Below are 12,439 nucleotides of genomic sequence, written 5' to 3'. Positions count from 1 at the left end.
CAGGTCGGCTCATGCAGACATATAATCCAGGCTATATTTTTGATAAGATCATACACTCGTTCTTGGTAACCCTCAAGTTCGATAGTCGCCATTGATAGTGACATAATCATGGCTGAAGTCACAGGTATAGTGCACAGCAGACTTGTCGCCTGTGCCTAACCTGACAACGATCTCAAGATCTTCCATGGCCAAGATCTCCGACGCTCGCTTCTCGTCGACCTGCTCGGGCTCGCCATCCACGAGGAGCTTCAGCTCAGCTGAGCCATCGGTAGGGACGAAGGAGACATTGGTGCGTTCGGGAGTAATCTCAGGGACGTCATTCACGGGTTGACCAGGGGGAGAAATGAGAGCATAACCGGTGGCGCAAAGGACACGGCCCCAGTTGGCATCTTTTCCGTAGAGGGCAGTCTTAACGAGGGGAGATTTGGCGATGGATCGACCAATCTCACGGGCTGCCTCCTCAGAGGCACTGTCGACGACGCGGATGGTAACAAATTTTGTGGCACCCTCACCGTCTCGGACGACATACTTGGCCAAGTCAACAGAGAACTCAGTAAGGAGCTCTTGGAAGGCTTGGTAGTCGAGAGACTGCTCAGAAGTAACCTCCTTTCCGCCAGCGGCACCGTTAGCAAGAAGAGCAACAGTATCGTTGGTAGAAGTGTCACCGTCAATGGTGATGGAGTTGAATGAACGGTCCACGGCATGTCGAAGAACATTGGGCATGACAGCGGGAGAGATAGGAGCATCAGTGGCCAGGATGGTGAGAAGAGTCGCCATATTGGGGGCAATCATGCCTGCACCCTTTGTCATACCAGCAATGCGATACTCAACACCAGGAGAAGAAGGAAGCTCAAAGGATCGAGACATGAGCTTAGGGAAAGTATCTGTGGTACAGATAGCCTTTGCACATTCAAGCCAGCTCTCATGAGAACCACCAGCCTTGCTAACAGCTGTAGGGATCTTGTCGAGAATCTTCTGAATAGGCAGCCTGGATTAGTTGTGAGCCACTGAAGCATCGAATTCAGCCAATTGAAGAAACAAACCTCTGACCAATGACCCCAGTACTCATAACAATAGTAGAGTCCTCATCACCAACCCTCTGATCTGTCGTGCGGGCCATACTGGTAGCATCTTCAAGACCTCCGGTGCCGGTGACAGCATTTGCATTACCCGAATTGACAACCACACTTCGAAGACCCGCGTTCTTCTTCTGCTGCAAAAGTTTCCTGCTATAAGTCACGGGAGCAGCCTGAAACTTGTTCTTTGTAAAGACACCAGCAGCGGCGCAGGGACGGTCAGAAGTAACAAGGGCGATGTCGGGCTTGCTGGTATTGCCAGGTTTGACACCAGCCAAAACGCCTGAAGCGATAAAGCCTTTGGGGTATTTTCCTGAAGTGGGAATGTATTGAATCTTCGAGGGAGGGACAGGGTTTGAGCCAAGAGTGGCTGACGCCGAAGAGTAGGCGCGAGCGAATTTCTTCATCATCTTTGCGACTGAGGATTGTATTGTTGATGCTGTAGTTGATGGGAATTTTCGCTGGGCGTTTGACATAGAACTGTAAGCTACCTAGTGCGGTATCGCAGCGATCAGTGGCTGGGAGTGACCAAAAGACTCGATTGACTCATTGATGAGCATTTCTTCAATTAATTAATTCCTTCCTTCTTAAGTTTTCATATATCAAATTAATGACGAAGTAGGATATTGCAAGAAGTCAGGTCATGTAAAATCTCATTATCCTTGGCTCCTGAAGAGACAGTCCTGACTGACGCGAGCCTACTGATGAGTTATATCAGTATGCCAGGCAATCAGCCACCAACAGAGTGTATAAAAAAGTCAATAAGGAATCTTCTCGTATCGTGGATCGGACGAAGCAATAGAACTTGTATTAAGTGAAAGGTTCTTAGAATTAACATCCAATGGCAAGTATGAGTTCGTTGTTCTCACAGGACATCTACTATGAAGCTTTGTGTACAATCGAAACATCTACCTTCATCGTAGGTCCTCTTGGAGACTACTAAACTTACATCGTTTAAGATTCATAAGTGTCGCCACGGGCAAATGATAAGTTTAGGAAAGTCTAGACGACTCTAGGTACCTTAGGCAGAGAGAGCTCATGTTCGTTGGCGAGTAAGTGAGTCAACCTGGAACTCTACATGGGCAACGAAACGAAACTGCATGTTCACATGAACAAATTCAAAGCGATGACTGCCAATCTCATTCCAAAAGGTTTACGCAACTGAACAACTACGACCAAGGCTTGGCGAATAACATCAGGTATGCGGAAGTTCGTATCGGATATGCTTCGCGAAATGCGCTTCTGGGGGGTTATCGTTGATGATCGACTCAAGATTCGGAGCTCATCTTGAAGGTGCAGAAAGACAGCAAGAAAGAGCAGTGAGGTCAAACAGTGCTCAAACCTTTTTCTTATTTCATCCAATACCTTACTGAAGTCACAGCCGGTCGATTGGTGTCGTGTGCCTGCCCGCTAGGCTGGAAAATAAGCTGCTGCTGCCTCTGTACCTGCCTGCCGACAGTGGAACCTTCGCTGGTGCCTGGAAATTAGAGCTCCACCTTCTGTGATTCACGCTCAGATTGGCCTTGATGCCTTAGGTAATCTACCAAAGTGGCCCGTGCGCGAGTGATCTCTCTCAGCTATAAAACCCCGACTTCCTCCCTCTCTTTCAGTCTTCTTTTCTCCTTTCCTCTCCATCCAAGTGCATGGGCGTTTTCCTTCTCCGTGAAGCGATAAGCTGAGAGAGGAATTTTGCTAGTTGAAAACTATACACTGACCGCTCCTTGTTGGGTTCGCCTGGCAAGGGAATTTTTGGAACTCTTTATTTTCTTTCATTGCGACCAGGCCTTGATGGACTGCCGTGAAGAAGGAAGTTGATGTTCGGAGTAAATGCTGTGAACGATAGTGTGCTTAAAGTAAAATGCGGTGGGTTCTCATGTCAACTGTGAAACTGGTCTGCCGAAAGTGACAGTGCCCTCGTGCCAGATCTCTACGACAACCTGAGCGATTCTAAGTAGTGCTGCACCGTTTGATTCTCAAGATTTTCCTCCAACGAGTCGTGATGCCAAAATGCGCCACGACGTGAACACTGTTGTGCGTGCGACCGAAAATGGATATGGTGTTCCGAAACGACATGAGGATTATCAAATACAGCATGATACCAAATTGAATAGCTTCATTATCTATACATAATGGACTTATATTCTGCAACCACCTTATAGTGAGTGACATTCTATGTAGTAATCTAGAGGCTCTGCTGGACTGCCACACCCACGTCTCTCGAGGTTTGGCTAGCGCGGGGCATTTGATCACTGATTGGATTTCTCCATCCAAATGCCGGTCCAAATCATTATTTTCGAATGACTCAAAGCCTCCATTTGAGTGTCTCTCGCTACAAACAGTACCTTTACTGTACCTTTTTTTTTTTTACAAAAATAACGAATATTTCCCAGTGCATCACCCGAGTATTGCATCGAGAATCCCATAGCGAATCTTCTACGGAAGTTGTATCACAGCGCACACTCTTGTCTCGATCTCAGTGCCCCGCCCTCGGATAACCACATTCTCGATATCACCACAAACGATCGCTCGAACCAGTTCCAATGTCCGCAGAAGCCGAGGGCTCGATCCCTGCGCCGCAGACCACAGAGAATAACGATGTTAAGACGGAAAAGAAGGAGCAGACCCAACCTCAGAAGCCCAAAGAGCAGCAACAAGCAGCCCCCGCTGGCGAGAAGAAGTTATCCGGCGCTGAATTAAAGAAGAAGGCCAAGGAGGAAAAGGCTGCCAGAAGAGCACAAGCCAAGGCTTCGCAGACTTCACAGGGCCCATCGCAAGGCGGACAACAGGCGTCCGGTGATGGGAAGGGAGGCAAAGCAAAGCCTAAGCAGGACGGACAACATCAGCACCAGCAACATGGCGGCGCAAAACTCCCTATTCGACCAGCGGCGGCGACGGCTGTAGTTAAGGACGACAAGCCTTCGATACCAGACTGTTTTAGCCACCTCTCTATCGCCAGACGGATAGAAATGACCCATGCCGACAAGGACGTCCATCCTGCTGTCTTGGTTCTCGGCGAGCACATGAGCGCATTCGCTATCAGTGATAGTGTCACACGACTCGAGGCGACTCTGTATGCTTTCAAGAAGGTGAGAAATTATATACCTGTATCGCAGTATCGGGCTAACAGCTTAGGTCATCGACTCTTACACAACTCCTCCCGGCTTCACTTTCTCCCGCCATTTCACACCTCACGTTCTTAACCCCCAGATCGAGTACCTCACAGCATGCCGCCCCATGTGCTTCTCAATGGGTAACGCCATCCGGTGGCTGAAGCTCCAGATCAGTAAAGTGGATGTGGATCTTCACGACAACGACGTGAAGAAGCTCCTCCAGGAGTCCATCGACAACTACATTCGTGAGCGTATCACTCTCGCTGACTACGTGATTGTCGAGACAGCTGCCAACATGATTGGAGATGGCGATGTTGTCCTCACCTACGCTCATCACCACCTCGTTGAGCGCACCCTTCTCCAGGCTCGCAAGAACAAGACGGACTTCCGCGTGATCCTTGTCGATGACCCTTATGAGCGCGTCGGCATCGATCTCGCGAAAAGGCTCTCCGCCGCTGGTATCCAAGTCACATATGCTTCCGACCTTGGTGCTCTACGAACACACCTCTACGAGGCAACTAAAACTTTTCTCGCAGCCGAAGCCATCTTCAGCAACGGTGCCATGTACGCCCGCGCTGGCTCATGCGACATCGCCACGGCAGCTACTGATCTGAACGTCCGCGTTGTGGCACTCTGCGAGACGGTCAATTTCACAGAGCGTGTGTCCATCGATTCCCTCACATACAACGAGATCGACCCTGAGCGATCCACCGATGTTGGTTTCCGCTTGCTGTTTGACACTACACGCGATAAGTATATTTCAGTGGTTGTGACGGAGCTGGGCAATTCCTCTGCCACGTCTGTGCCCGCGATTCTAAGAAAACTAGAGGAGTTGTAATCAGACTTTGATTGGGGGTTAAAGGAACGTGGAAAGATTATCAGGGATGATAGATGACGCGGCGTCTTGAGTTGTCATTCTTGTTAACTCGGTCTTGGCTGGTGCTTGAATTGGAAGCAGCTCCATGAAGCAATGACAATAAATTTTTAGTTTAGTGTGTGTGATGTAACATGGCATGAGTTCAATCTGGTGATCAATATCAAGTTCCGTGAAGCAATTGGTGCTCGGTGTTCTGGACATCATATCATCACGGCGTTCAGAGCTTTAGCGTATTTGATTCGAATCAAACGTCCCATTTCGACGCTCAACCTCCCAATATCACAAATGTACAATAATCTTGCCCCTTCAGTCTTTTTTTCTCAAGCCGAGGAGGTCTTAATTTCCCGATATCTTAAATTTCCATTCCTGTTCATTCCCCTCTAAGCCTCCGCCTGAGCATCCCGCTCTGCCTTGCGCGCTCGCTTCTCGAGGAGCAGAGCCTTTCGTTCTTGTAGAGTAGAGGTTTGTCTGTCGTCGACGCCCTGCAACCAGTATCCGAAGCTGGCACCGCCGGCCGCATATACGGGGTACACCCAGAGGGAGGACTTGTTGAAGAATGGGCGCATCTCGATGCCCATTTGCCAGAATCGGGCGCCGAGGCCTTTATTATACTGTTAGTATCCAATTCTCTCTGTCCGTCGCATGTGTCTCGTCTTCAATTGCCCATATCGTATGCTCGGATGCCATGGGCGGGTGAATTGGCTCAGGTCTGTGACGTACCGAAAAGGCTCCAGAAGGCGATGCGGTGGACCATGTTGGGCAATTGACCGTCGGGTAATCGAACTTCGAGAGTGGAGAGGTTTCGTGGAGGTGAGGTTCGCTCGGAGTGCGAAGGCGAGCGTTGACTTCGTTCGTTACCGAGAGGTGAGGTCGTGATCTTCAAGATCCGTCGGGCCAAGCTCACTGCAATTGGAGTCGAATTGATTGGTCACGATTGTGATCACGTGAACTCTCATCAGTCAGCTACCCTGTACCATATCAACTTACATCTTGTTTGGTATTCAATAGAGTTCAGGCCATTTAGGAATAATAGTCAAAGGTCTTAGGATAGATTATCAATGATTTTCTTTTGATCATTATTAACCGAAAGTATCAGTGTGGGCAGAGTATGTGCATAAAGCTAAGTCTCTAAATCCCACCTGCAGATAACATTGTGATGAACCATCTTACTGCAAATACTTCACAACTTGCATCGTTGTTGCGAGACAGAAACCGTAAGGTGTGTGAATCAGACCCCGTATATAATATTTAAAGAATCTAGAGTCTACTTAAAGTCTAGTGTATTAATTACAGTCCCAACCATCAGAACAACAAGAGAGGTGATATCCTAAGAAGCCAAACGTCACAAAACTCCCCGCTATGCCATGATAAAACACTCATCAGTCTAGCAAGCTTCGTCCAAATTGACCAGGGTAAGGTGGTGGTGCACCAGATGGAGGTGGTGCAATCAAGGGTGTCTCGCTGCGAGACCCAGCATTTGCAGTCCATTGTACCGCCTTGGCCACGATTTTGGGGAAATACTGCTGGATAAACGATTCACTAGGATTGTTAGTATGATATTAAGTGAGACGGGGTAAACTTACGTATAGTAGCTGTGATCAGCATTGTGAAGCGACACGAGATTGTGTGCAAGTTCATGTGCCAGAACCACCCACCACCAAGTACCAGCCTCTGCCTTGGCTTGTCCACTTCTTCCTTCAATTTGCGCGGCGTGCAACTGCAAGAAGAACCTGAAGTTACAGAAGATACTGCCTCCAGTATTGAAAGCAATAGTGCCGCCAGCCTCATCATAAAAGATATGCAGGACCTTGGGTGACATAGAGTATGTATTGCCAACCTCAACTAACATACTGGAGAAGACGTTCAGGTTGTTCAGATGCTTTGACAAGAAACTTCCAGGGTCTTGAATATCCTTGGAGAAGAATACCTTCATACCATTTGACGTCTCTGCAATGAAAGTGATGTTCTGTGCTGGGGTTTTGTCACAGTAAGTGGCTTGTTCCTTGACCTCGTTGACCTTGGGCTCCGAAAAGACGCTATCAGATCCGTAAGCCCGGGTTGATTTGATGGCATTAAGCAAGTTCTGCTGCACCAGTGCAGGGCTTGTGACTCTGCCCTCATCCTGTTGCGGCTTCTGCCCGGTGTTGGATGAGCTCCCGCCAGGTGCCTCAATCTCCTTAGGTCTATCCAAGAACTTGTTCATCTCCCTGTGAGATTCGTCTTCATGCTGGTCAGACTCAAATCCAAGTCGACGACTGATGTTTGAGAACAGTCCCCTGCTCTTCCTAGCCTGCTGTTCAGGAGAGCGCTTTGTTTCCTCAGGCGAGTCCCAGGAACCTGGCATCATGGGGCCAAGAGGTTCTGGGATCCTAGTAGCTTCGCGTGCAGCCTCAGCAGCTTTTGCCTCAGCTCCCCATTGCTCTTCTCTCTCTTTGATCTGGCGCTGCTCCTCTTCCAGTGCCTTTCGTCTCTCTTCCTCAGCAATTCTAGCCTCGGCAGCCTTGGCTCGAAGAATACGATCGACATTGTAACCGCGATTCCTCAAACCGTAAAGATCGAGTGTGAGGAATGGCTCAAAGAAGAGGTAAGCCTGCTGATTTGGGCGGTTTAGCAGCATTTGGCAGATGGCTTGACCGATCTGGTACATATCAGGCTTCGACTCATCAGAAACATAAAGAACCCAGCCGTTGCTGGTTTTTTCACTCGCAGCTGATCGCTTCTCCGTATGAGTCTGATACTGGCCCTTGAGAGATCTTCTCAAAGCCACTGAGCGAACAATGTGGACCGTAAGGTTCTTGTCCAGCCATTTTACGTCATGCTTGATAGCATCACGTCGATAGTTTGTGTATTCAAAAAGAAAGATCTTTGATCTCTCGACAACATGTTTGCGGAGACTGAGAGCAGCCTTTTGTTTGTCACTATGAGGCCCAATTCTAACCTCCTCCTGGACAATACTGCTCAATTTCTGAGCACCAAGTGCCAGATAGAAATCCTCAAGCGCATCCTCTTCCGGTGCACAAATAAGGCGATCCTTGAACAATCTGTAGCTGATGATATCATCCAGGATCACTATTTGGCTAGCAGAGGCGAGCTGGTACTGTCGAATGGGTTCGTCCTCTTCCTCTAGGTCGTCTGACTTCCCCTTGGGGGGCGCGAGTTCTTTGTACGCAAGAAGGAAGGGTGCAGTACGCATTTTCCTCCACAATTCTTTATCTCGGTGGAGTATCGGGGATGCTTCCGCTAAGGACTTCAGAAGATCCAGGTACTTCTCCGAACTCTGTAAAACACCAAGGAGACGGGCTGGTTCACTGCATGCCATTTGCGCAACCTCCAACTTGGTGGGCTCACTTTTGGCACCACATTGGAACAAGAATGCATTCGCCTCAGGGCCAAAATCGACAAAGTCGAAGATATCTCCATATGTAGTCGAAGCCCCAAGGTACACCCGAGAAGGACTGACATGCGTCATAGAAGAGGTCGGTTTCTCAGACGATCGAGTAGTCCTTGTAATAGGAACTATCGAGGCGTTGCGCAATTTGACCAGGTTATTCTCGCCGAGTTCTGTGATTCGAGAGGCAAAATAGCTGAAAAGTGCTACAGCATTCTGATGATCTTGAGGAGGCGATGCCAAAAGGCGATTCACACAGTCCACCATTGGTGGATCTCTTGAAACACCGAATTTCTATAGATATTAGCTGAGTTTTTGTCAAGTTTTAGATTAAACCTACGATAGCATGGTCGTGTAGATCTCTCCTCAGGATGTTAAAACCGAGGATAGACGCTCGCGGATTGTAAAAGCACTGCGAAGGCGGTACAAGACGGGTACTGCCCTGAAGAGGCATGATTGCCTTAAGACTGCCACCAAGCTGGAATGACCCATATCCGTTGATCTGGTGGTTGGCGAGGAAATATGTCATGGACGAAACTCGAAGACTTTCATCCTTGCCAGACATTAGCTCAACGAGCTCAGGGACAGATGGGTAAGGCCGGAGTCCAAGAGAATTTATGAATCTAGCCTCTGGACTTGCAGGTCGATAGCTACCAGGAGGCCCTGGCCACTGGATGATAGGTAATTGCAAAGCACGCAAAGAGTCCTTAGGCTCAAATAGCTCCGAAACCTTGTGAAGCGTTTTCGTTCCCTTGGTTGACTCCATACCCTTTGGACCAGCTTCGGCTGGGCAAAAGCGTGTCTGCTTCAGCTTGCTCAGGTCTTCACCAGGGATATCCTCGCGGACAGATGCCAAATATTTGATAAGTTCGATGTGACTCCATTTCTGATGCCCTTCGCTAGAGGCGTTCAACAGTCTGGTGAAGATGGTCTCGAGATCAACTGTTTTGCGGACGCCAATGGTGACCAGAAATTTCTCCTTGATCTTCTCGCAACCTTGAATGACAGGAAGGTCGTCGAAAAGCTTGACAATCGGGAAGAAGGACTCAGTGGGCTTTCTCATGCCCTGCTTCGTAGGTACAACTGTGTTTGCCTGAAGAAGAGACACAATGGTAGTCCTTGCGTTCGGGCTCGAATTTTCAAAGTTCTTCGAGAGAACAGTCAAAACCTGAATGGCAAACTTGGATGACTGAGTCAAGTTCTGTTCCTCGGACCTAGAAGAGTTTGTGTCCAAAAGGAATCTCAACCAGGGGAGAATTTCTAACGGCTCCCATCCTAAAGCACGCAACTCAGCCTGCTGAGAATTGGCAGTGAGCGCATGAGGGATTGTTGTAGGAGGGATGGGCAAGTTTGCAGGAATCCTGTTCGCGATGAGATGATTCCGAATGCTACCAAGGGCAATTATCTCGCCCTGTTCTCCATCATCACTCATCGTACCAACAGCTACTTCAAGCAAAGCCAATCGACTGCCGGGATCGAGCTCACCACTCAAGCTCTTCTTACCCGCCCAACTGATGAAGTTCATCAATTGGACTTTGTTCATAGCCTTTGTCTCCAGCTCCTTCTTCACATCTGTGACTGTGATGTGTGAAATAAGACCGAAGTCTATGAGCTTTTTCACAAATGGAACACCCTTCATCTCCTCAGGTACAACAGGGATGCTGTTGACGAATTTACTCATCTCATCGGAAGCAATGCGCACATCTACTGTCTGCAACACGCCTCGTGTTGAGTAGGTCTCGATTGAGGCCTTCTTAAAGCACATCCAAAAGGCTTCCTCAATAATCTGACCAACTTGACTGCTGGGGGTTGAGTCATCAAAGGTGAAGGTCTTGAGGATGTGAAGAGCCTCTGGCATGAACTTGGCGATAACTGCGGGAGAGAATTTGGTCTCCTTGGCCATAACCTGTTTGATCCGAGTACTCAGGTCGCTCATCTCGTTGGCAAAGGCCAGTCGAGTAATGATACCAGCAGCACGAAGGATCTCAAGGTTCCATGTCCTGACCCAGCGAGCATTCAAGTCGATGGCCTCTCTTTCCACAGTGGGAATCACTGATGGTGCTGAAATATGGAGTCCAGCTCCGGTAGTCTGCATGGTGGGAAAGCCAATAAAGATACGGCCGCCCGGCTTTTTATTGGGAAGCACAGATGCAAAAACATCTGTAGCTTTGCCGAGCGCCCCCGAAGTTGCGGCCTCTTGCGACGCTTGAGTCTCATCATACGACGAAGTTAGGATGGCAATCTTGGTTGTTTTGGGCGGGGGTTTCTTTGTCGCTCTTTCAAGTTCGGAAGCAAAGGACGAGGCTACGCTTGTACGGATGCTTGCAGAAGTCGCCCGAAGGAAGATCGTGGAGGATGAAAGCTTAGTCACATCTTCGGAAATCACCACTTGCGCAGCATTCTCCTCGTGCTGTGCTTTGGTCCTAATGCCTGCTTGTGAGGCACTTGATGTAAGACGGGCGAAGAAGGATCTCAAGGAAGGAGTTTCAGGGGCACCATAAGACTCGTTCTTCGTGGTGGATGTTGTGGCTTGTGGTTTCCATCCTATGGCGGCCATGTAAGACGCATCGATCTGTGTGCTTGTGCGATCAACGCTAGTGACCTTCATTAGGCCATCCTTTGTCCTCGCCTCGAGGTCTCGGGGAAGAGGAAGCTCAACACTCGGTGATGATTTTTTCTTCAGAGAAAGAATCTGGTAGTCATCAATCCAGAACTCAATGCGCTCAAGCGCAACAAAGGTCAAACTTGTCGCAAGGAACTGGCTAACAGACAACAGGTTCGGGAGGGGTGTAGTTGTATTTCTGTAGTCGAGAACGAAGGTTGTATGATGGGTGGCTTGATCTGCTGGAATTTGAGACTTCTTTGTGAAAAGTGCATTTCCCTTCCAGTAGAATGCCATGGCCTCGTTACCGGAACTGACGAATGGCTCTTCGCAATCGGCGAAAACACTGTAGAAACCGACACCGAAGGCACCGATCTTGGTTTCGTCGGGGTTGCCCTCAGCAATACGCTTTAGTCTTCCCCAGTCTGTTTTTGTGAAAGGTTGTCCATCATTCTGCACAACTAATCGGCGTAGAGTATGGTTTGACAAGGTGTGTTTCAGTATCTCGGATCGGTTCGTGGTACTCGGTAGTGGCACTTGTGTTGATGGTAGAGTTTCCCACTTGACGCTGACCGTCTTTGCCTGGGCATCCGCAGCATTCTGGATTAGCTCTCGCAATGTTGTCCATTCGCCCGAGTATCGCGCAAGAACTTTGTCGATAAGAGCTCGAGTATCGACGGTAACGGCTTCTTCGTCTTCGCCATCGCGTAAAGCGGCGGCTCGTAGTCTCGAATAGTCCATCGTGGTAGTCTTGTGATGGTTTATACGTGCATTCTTGTGTCGATGGAAGAGTCAGGTTTTTGAAAGATATATGTCCAGAAAAGAGAAAGAGACACCGTTAATCTATAGTTCGTTAATTATGATAATTTCTGTGAACGAACTTAAGGAAGTGGTCTCGGAGTATAAGCAAGGCAGACAGCAAGTACGTACGACGGTGAGATGTGGCAAACGGTGATAGATTTTCTCGCCCCAAGCATATAGGAGAATGTGATAGAATCGCAATAGGAAGCAAACGTTGTGGCAAAGGGGGATGGTGTCGAGAAACCAGAAGTCTGGGTGAGGTATGAAGACGGTTTCATCGTTCATATGATCTCAAACTCGTGGTCCATCGAAGACCCCGAGGCTGTTGGAGGTGGTCCCTGAAAGTGACGTTGTCCACTGTCTCTGGCCAATCAAGATGGATATCGACTCACACCATCACCGTCGCACTGGTAGGATATAGTGATATGGGGCAGCCTCGCCGCTAAGTTCAGCTCTAATTATCACCACCATCCAAATAATTTCTATGGTAAACTACTGGACCTTGTACAAAAGTCAGATTACCTGAACATGGAGGATCTAAGGCGTCACTGAGGAAAATTACTCTCTAAAGGACTGAAAATGCTG

General features: G+C 48.7%; 4 protein-coding genes across 4 annotated transcripts; 1 reads left to right on the top strand and 3 right to left on the bottom strand.

Annotated features, from left to right (window-relative positions):
- Positions 1–72: 72 nt before the first annotated feature.
- Positions 73–1,486, bottom strand: BKA55DRAFT_690249 (arginine biosynthesis protein ArgJ; the record flags this gene model as incomplete). Its single annotated transcript, XM_046199475.1, has 2 exons — positions 73–988; positions 1,044–1,486. 2 exons carry the CDS (start codon positions 1,484–1,486, stop codon positions 73–75), a joined length of 1,359 nt encoding a protein of 452 aa, XP_046049329.1.
- Positions 1,487–3,431: 1,945 nt separating this feature from the next.
- On the top strand, positions 3,432–5,033 carry BKA55DRAFT_369045 (uncharacterized protein). Its single transcript, XM_046185890.1, has 2 exons — positions 3,432–4,162; positions 4,209–5,033. Exons 1-2 carry the CDS (start codon positions 3,617–3,619, stop codon positions 5,022–5,024), a joined length of 1,362 nt encoding a protein of 453 aa, XP_046049328.1. The 5' UTR covers positions 3,432–3,616; the 3' UTR covers positions 5,025–5,033.
- A 342-nt stretch (positions 5,034–5,375) lies between these two features.
- BKA55DRAFT_568546 (uncharacterized protein) lies at positions 5,376–5,938 on the bottom strand. Its single transcript, XM_046192839.1, has one exon. The coding sequence runs from the start codon at positions 5,639–5,641 to the stop codon at positions 5,444–5,446; it is 198 nt and encodes a 65-aa protein (XP_046049327.1). The 5' UTR covers positions 5,642–5,938; the 3' UTR covers positions 5,376–5,443.
- A 348-nt stretch (positions 5,939–6,286) lies between these two features.
- On the bottom strand, positions 6,287–12,177 carry BKA55DRAFT_615231 (uncharacterized protein). Its single transcript, XM_046196703.1, has 3 exons — positions 8,792–12,177; positions 6,647–8,745; positions 6,287–6,602 (listed from the first exon to the last, which is right to left on the bottom strand). Exons 1-3 carry the CDS (start codon positions 11,792–11,794, stop codon positions 6,443–6,445), a joined length of 5,262 nt encoding a protein of 1,753 aa, XP_046049326.1. The 5' UTR covers positions 11,795–12,177; the 3' UTR covers positions 6,287–6,442.
- Positions 12,178–12,439: the final 262 nt, after the last annotated feature.

The sequence above is a fragment of the Fusarium redolens genome (assembly GCF_020744475.1).
Source record: "Fusarium redolens strain MPI-CAGE-AT-0023 chromosome Unknown BKA55scaffold_8, whole genome shotgun sequence".
Taxonomy (NCBI): Eukaryota; Fungi; Ascomycota; class Sordariomycetes; order Hypocreales; family Nectriaceae; genus Fusarium; species Fusarium redolens.
This window is presented reverse-complemented; position numbering and strand designations above follow the sequence as displayed.

Bases quoted from the DNA above. Each gene is read 5' to 3' on its own strand.
- BKA55DRAFT_369045 (XM_046185890.1), top strand. From the start codon at position 3,617: ATGTCCGCAGAAGCCGAGGGCTCGATCCCTGCGCCGCAGACCACAGAG. The intron at 4,163-4,208 runs GTGAGAAATTAT...CTAACAGCTTAG, and splicing joins CTCTGTATGCTTTCAAGAAG to GTCATCGACTCTTACACAAC.
- BKA55DRAFT_568546 (XM_046192839.1), bottom strand. From the start codon at position 5,641: ATGGGCATCGAGATGCGCCCATTCTTCAACAAGTCCTCCCTCTGGGTG.
- BKA55DRAFT_615231 (XM_046196703.1), bottom strand. From the start codon at position 11,794: ATGGACTATTCGAGACTACGAGCCGCCGCTTTACGCGATGGCGAAGAC. The intron at 8,746-8,791 runs GTAGGTTTAATC...TAATATCTATAG, and splicing joins ATCTACACGACCATGCTATC to AAATTCGGTGTTTCAAGAGA. The intron at 6,603-6,646 runs GTAAGTTTACCC...TAACAATCCTAG, and splicing joins GCTGATCACAGCTACTATAC to TGAATCGTTTATCCAGCAGT.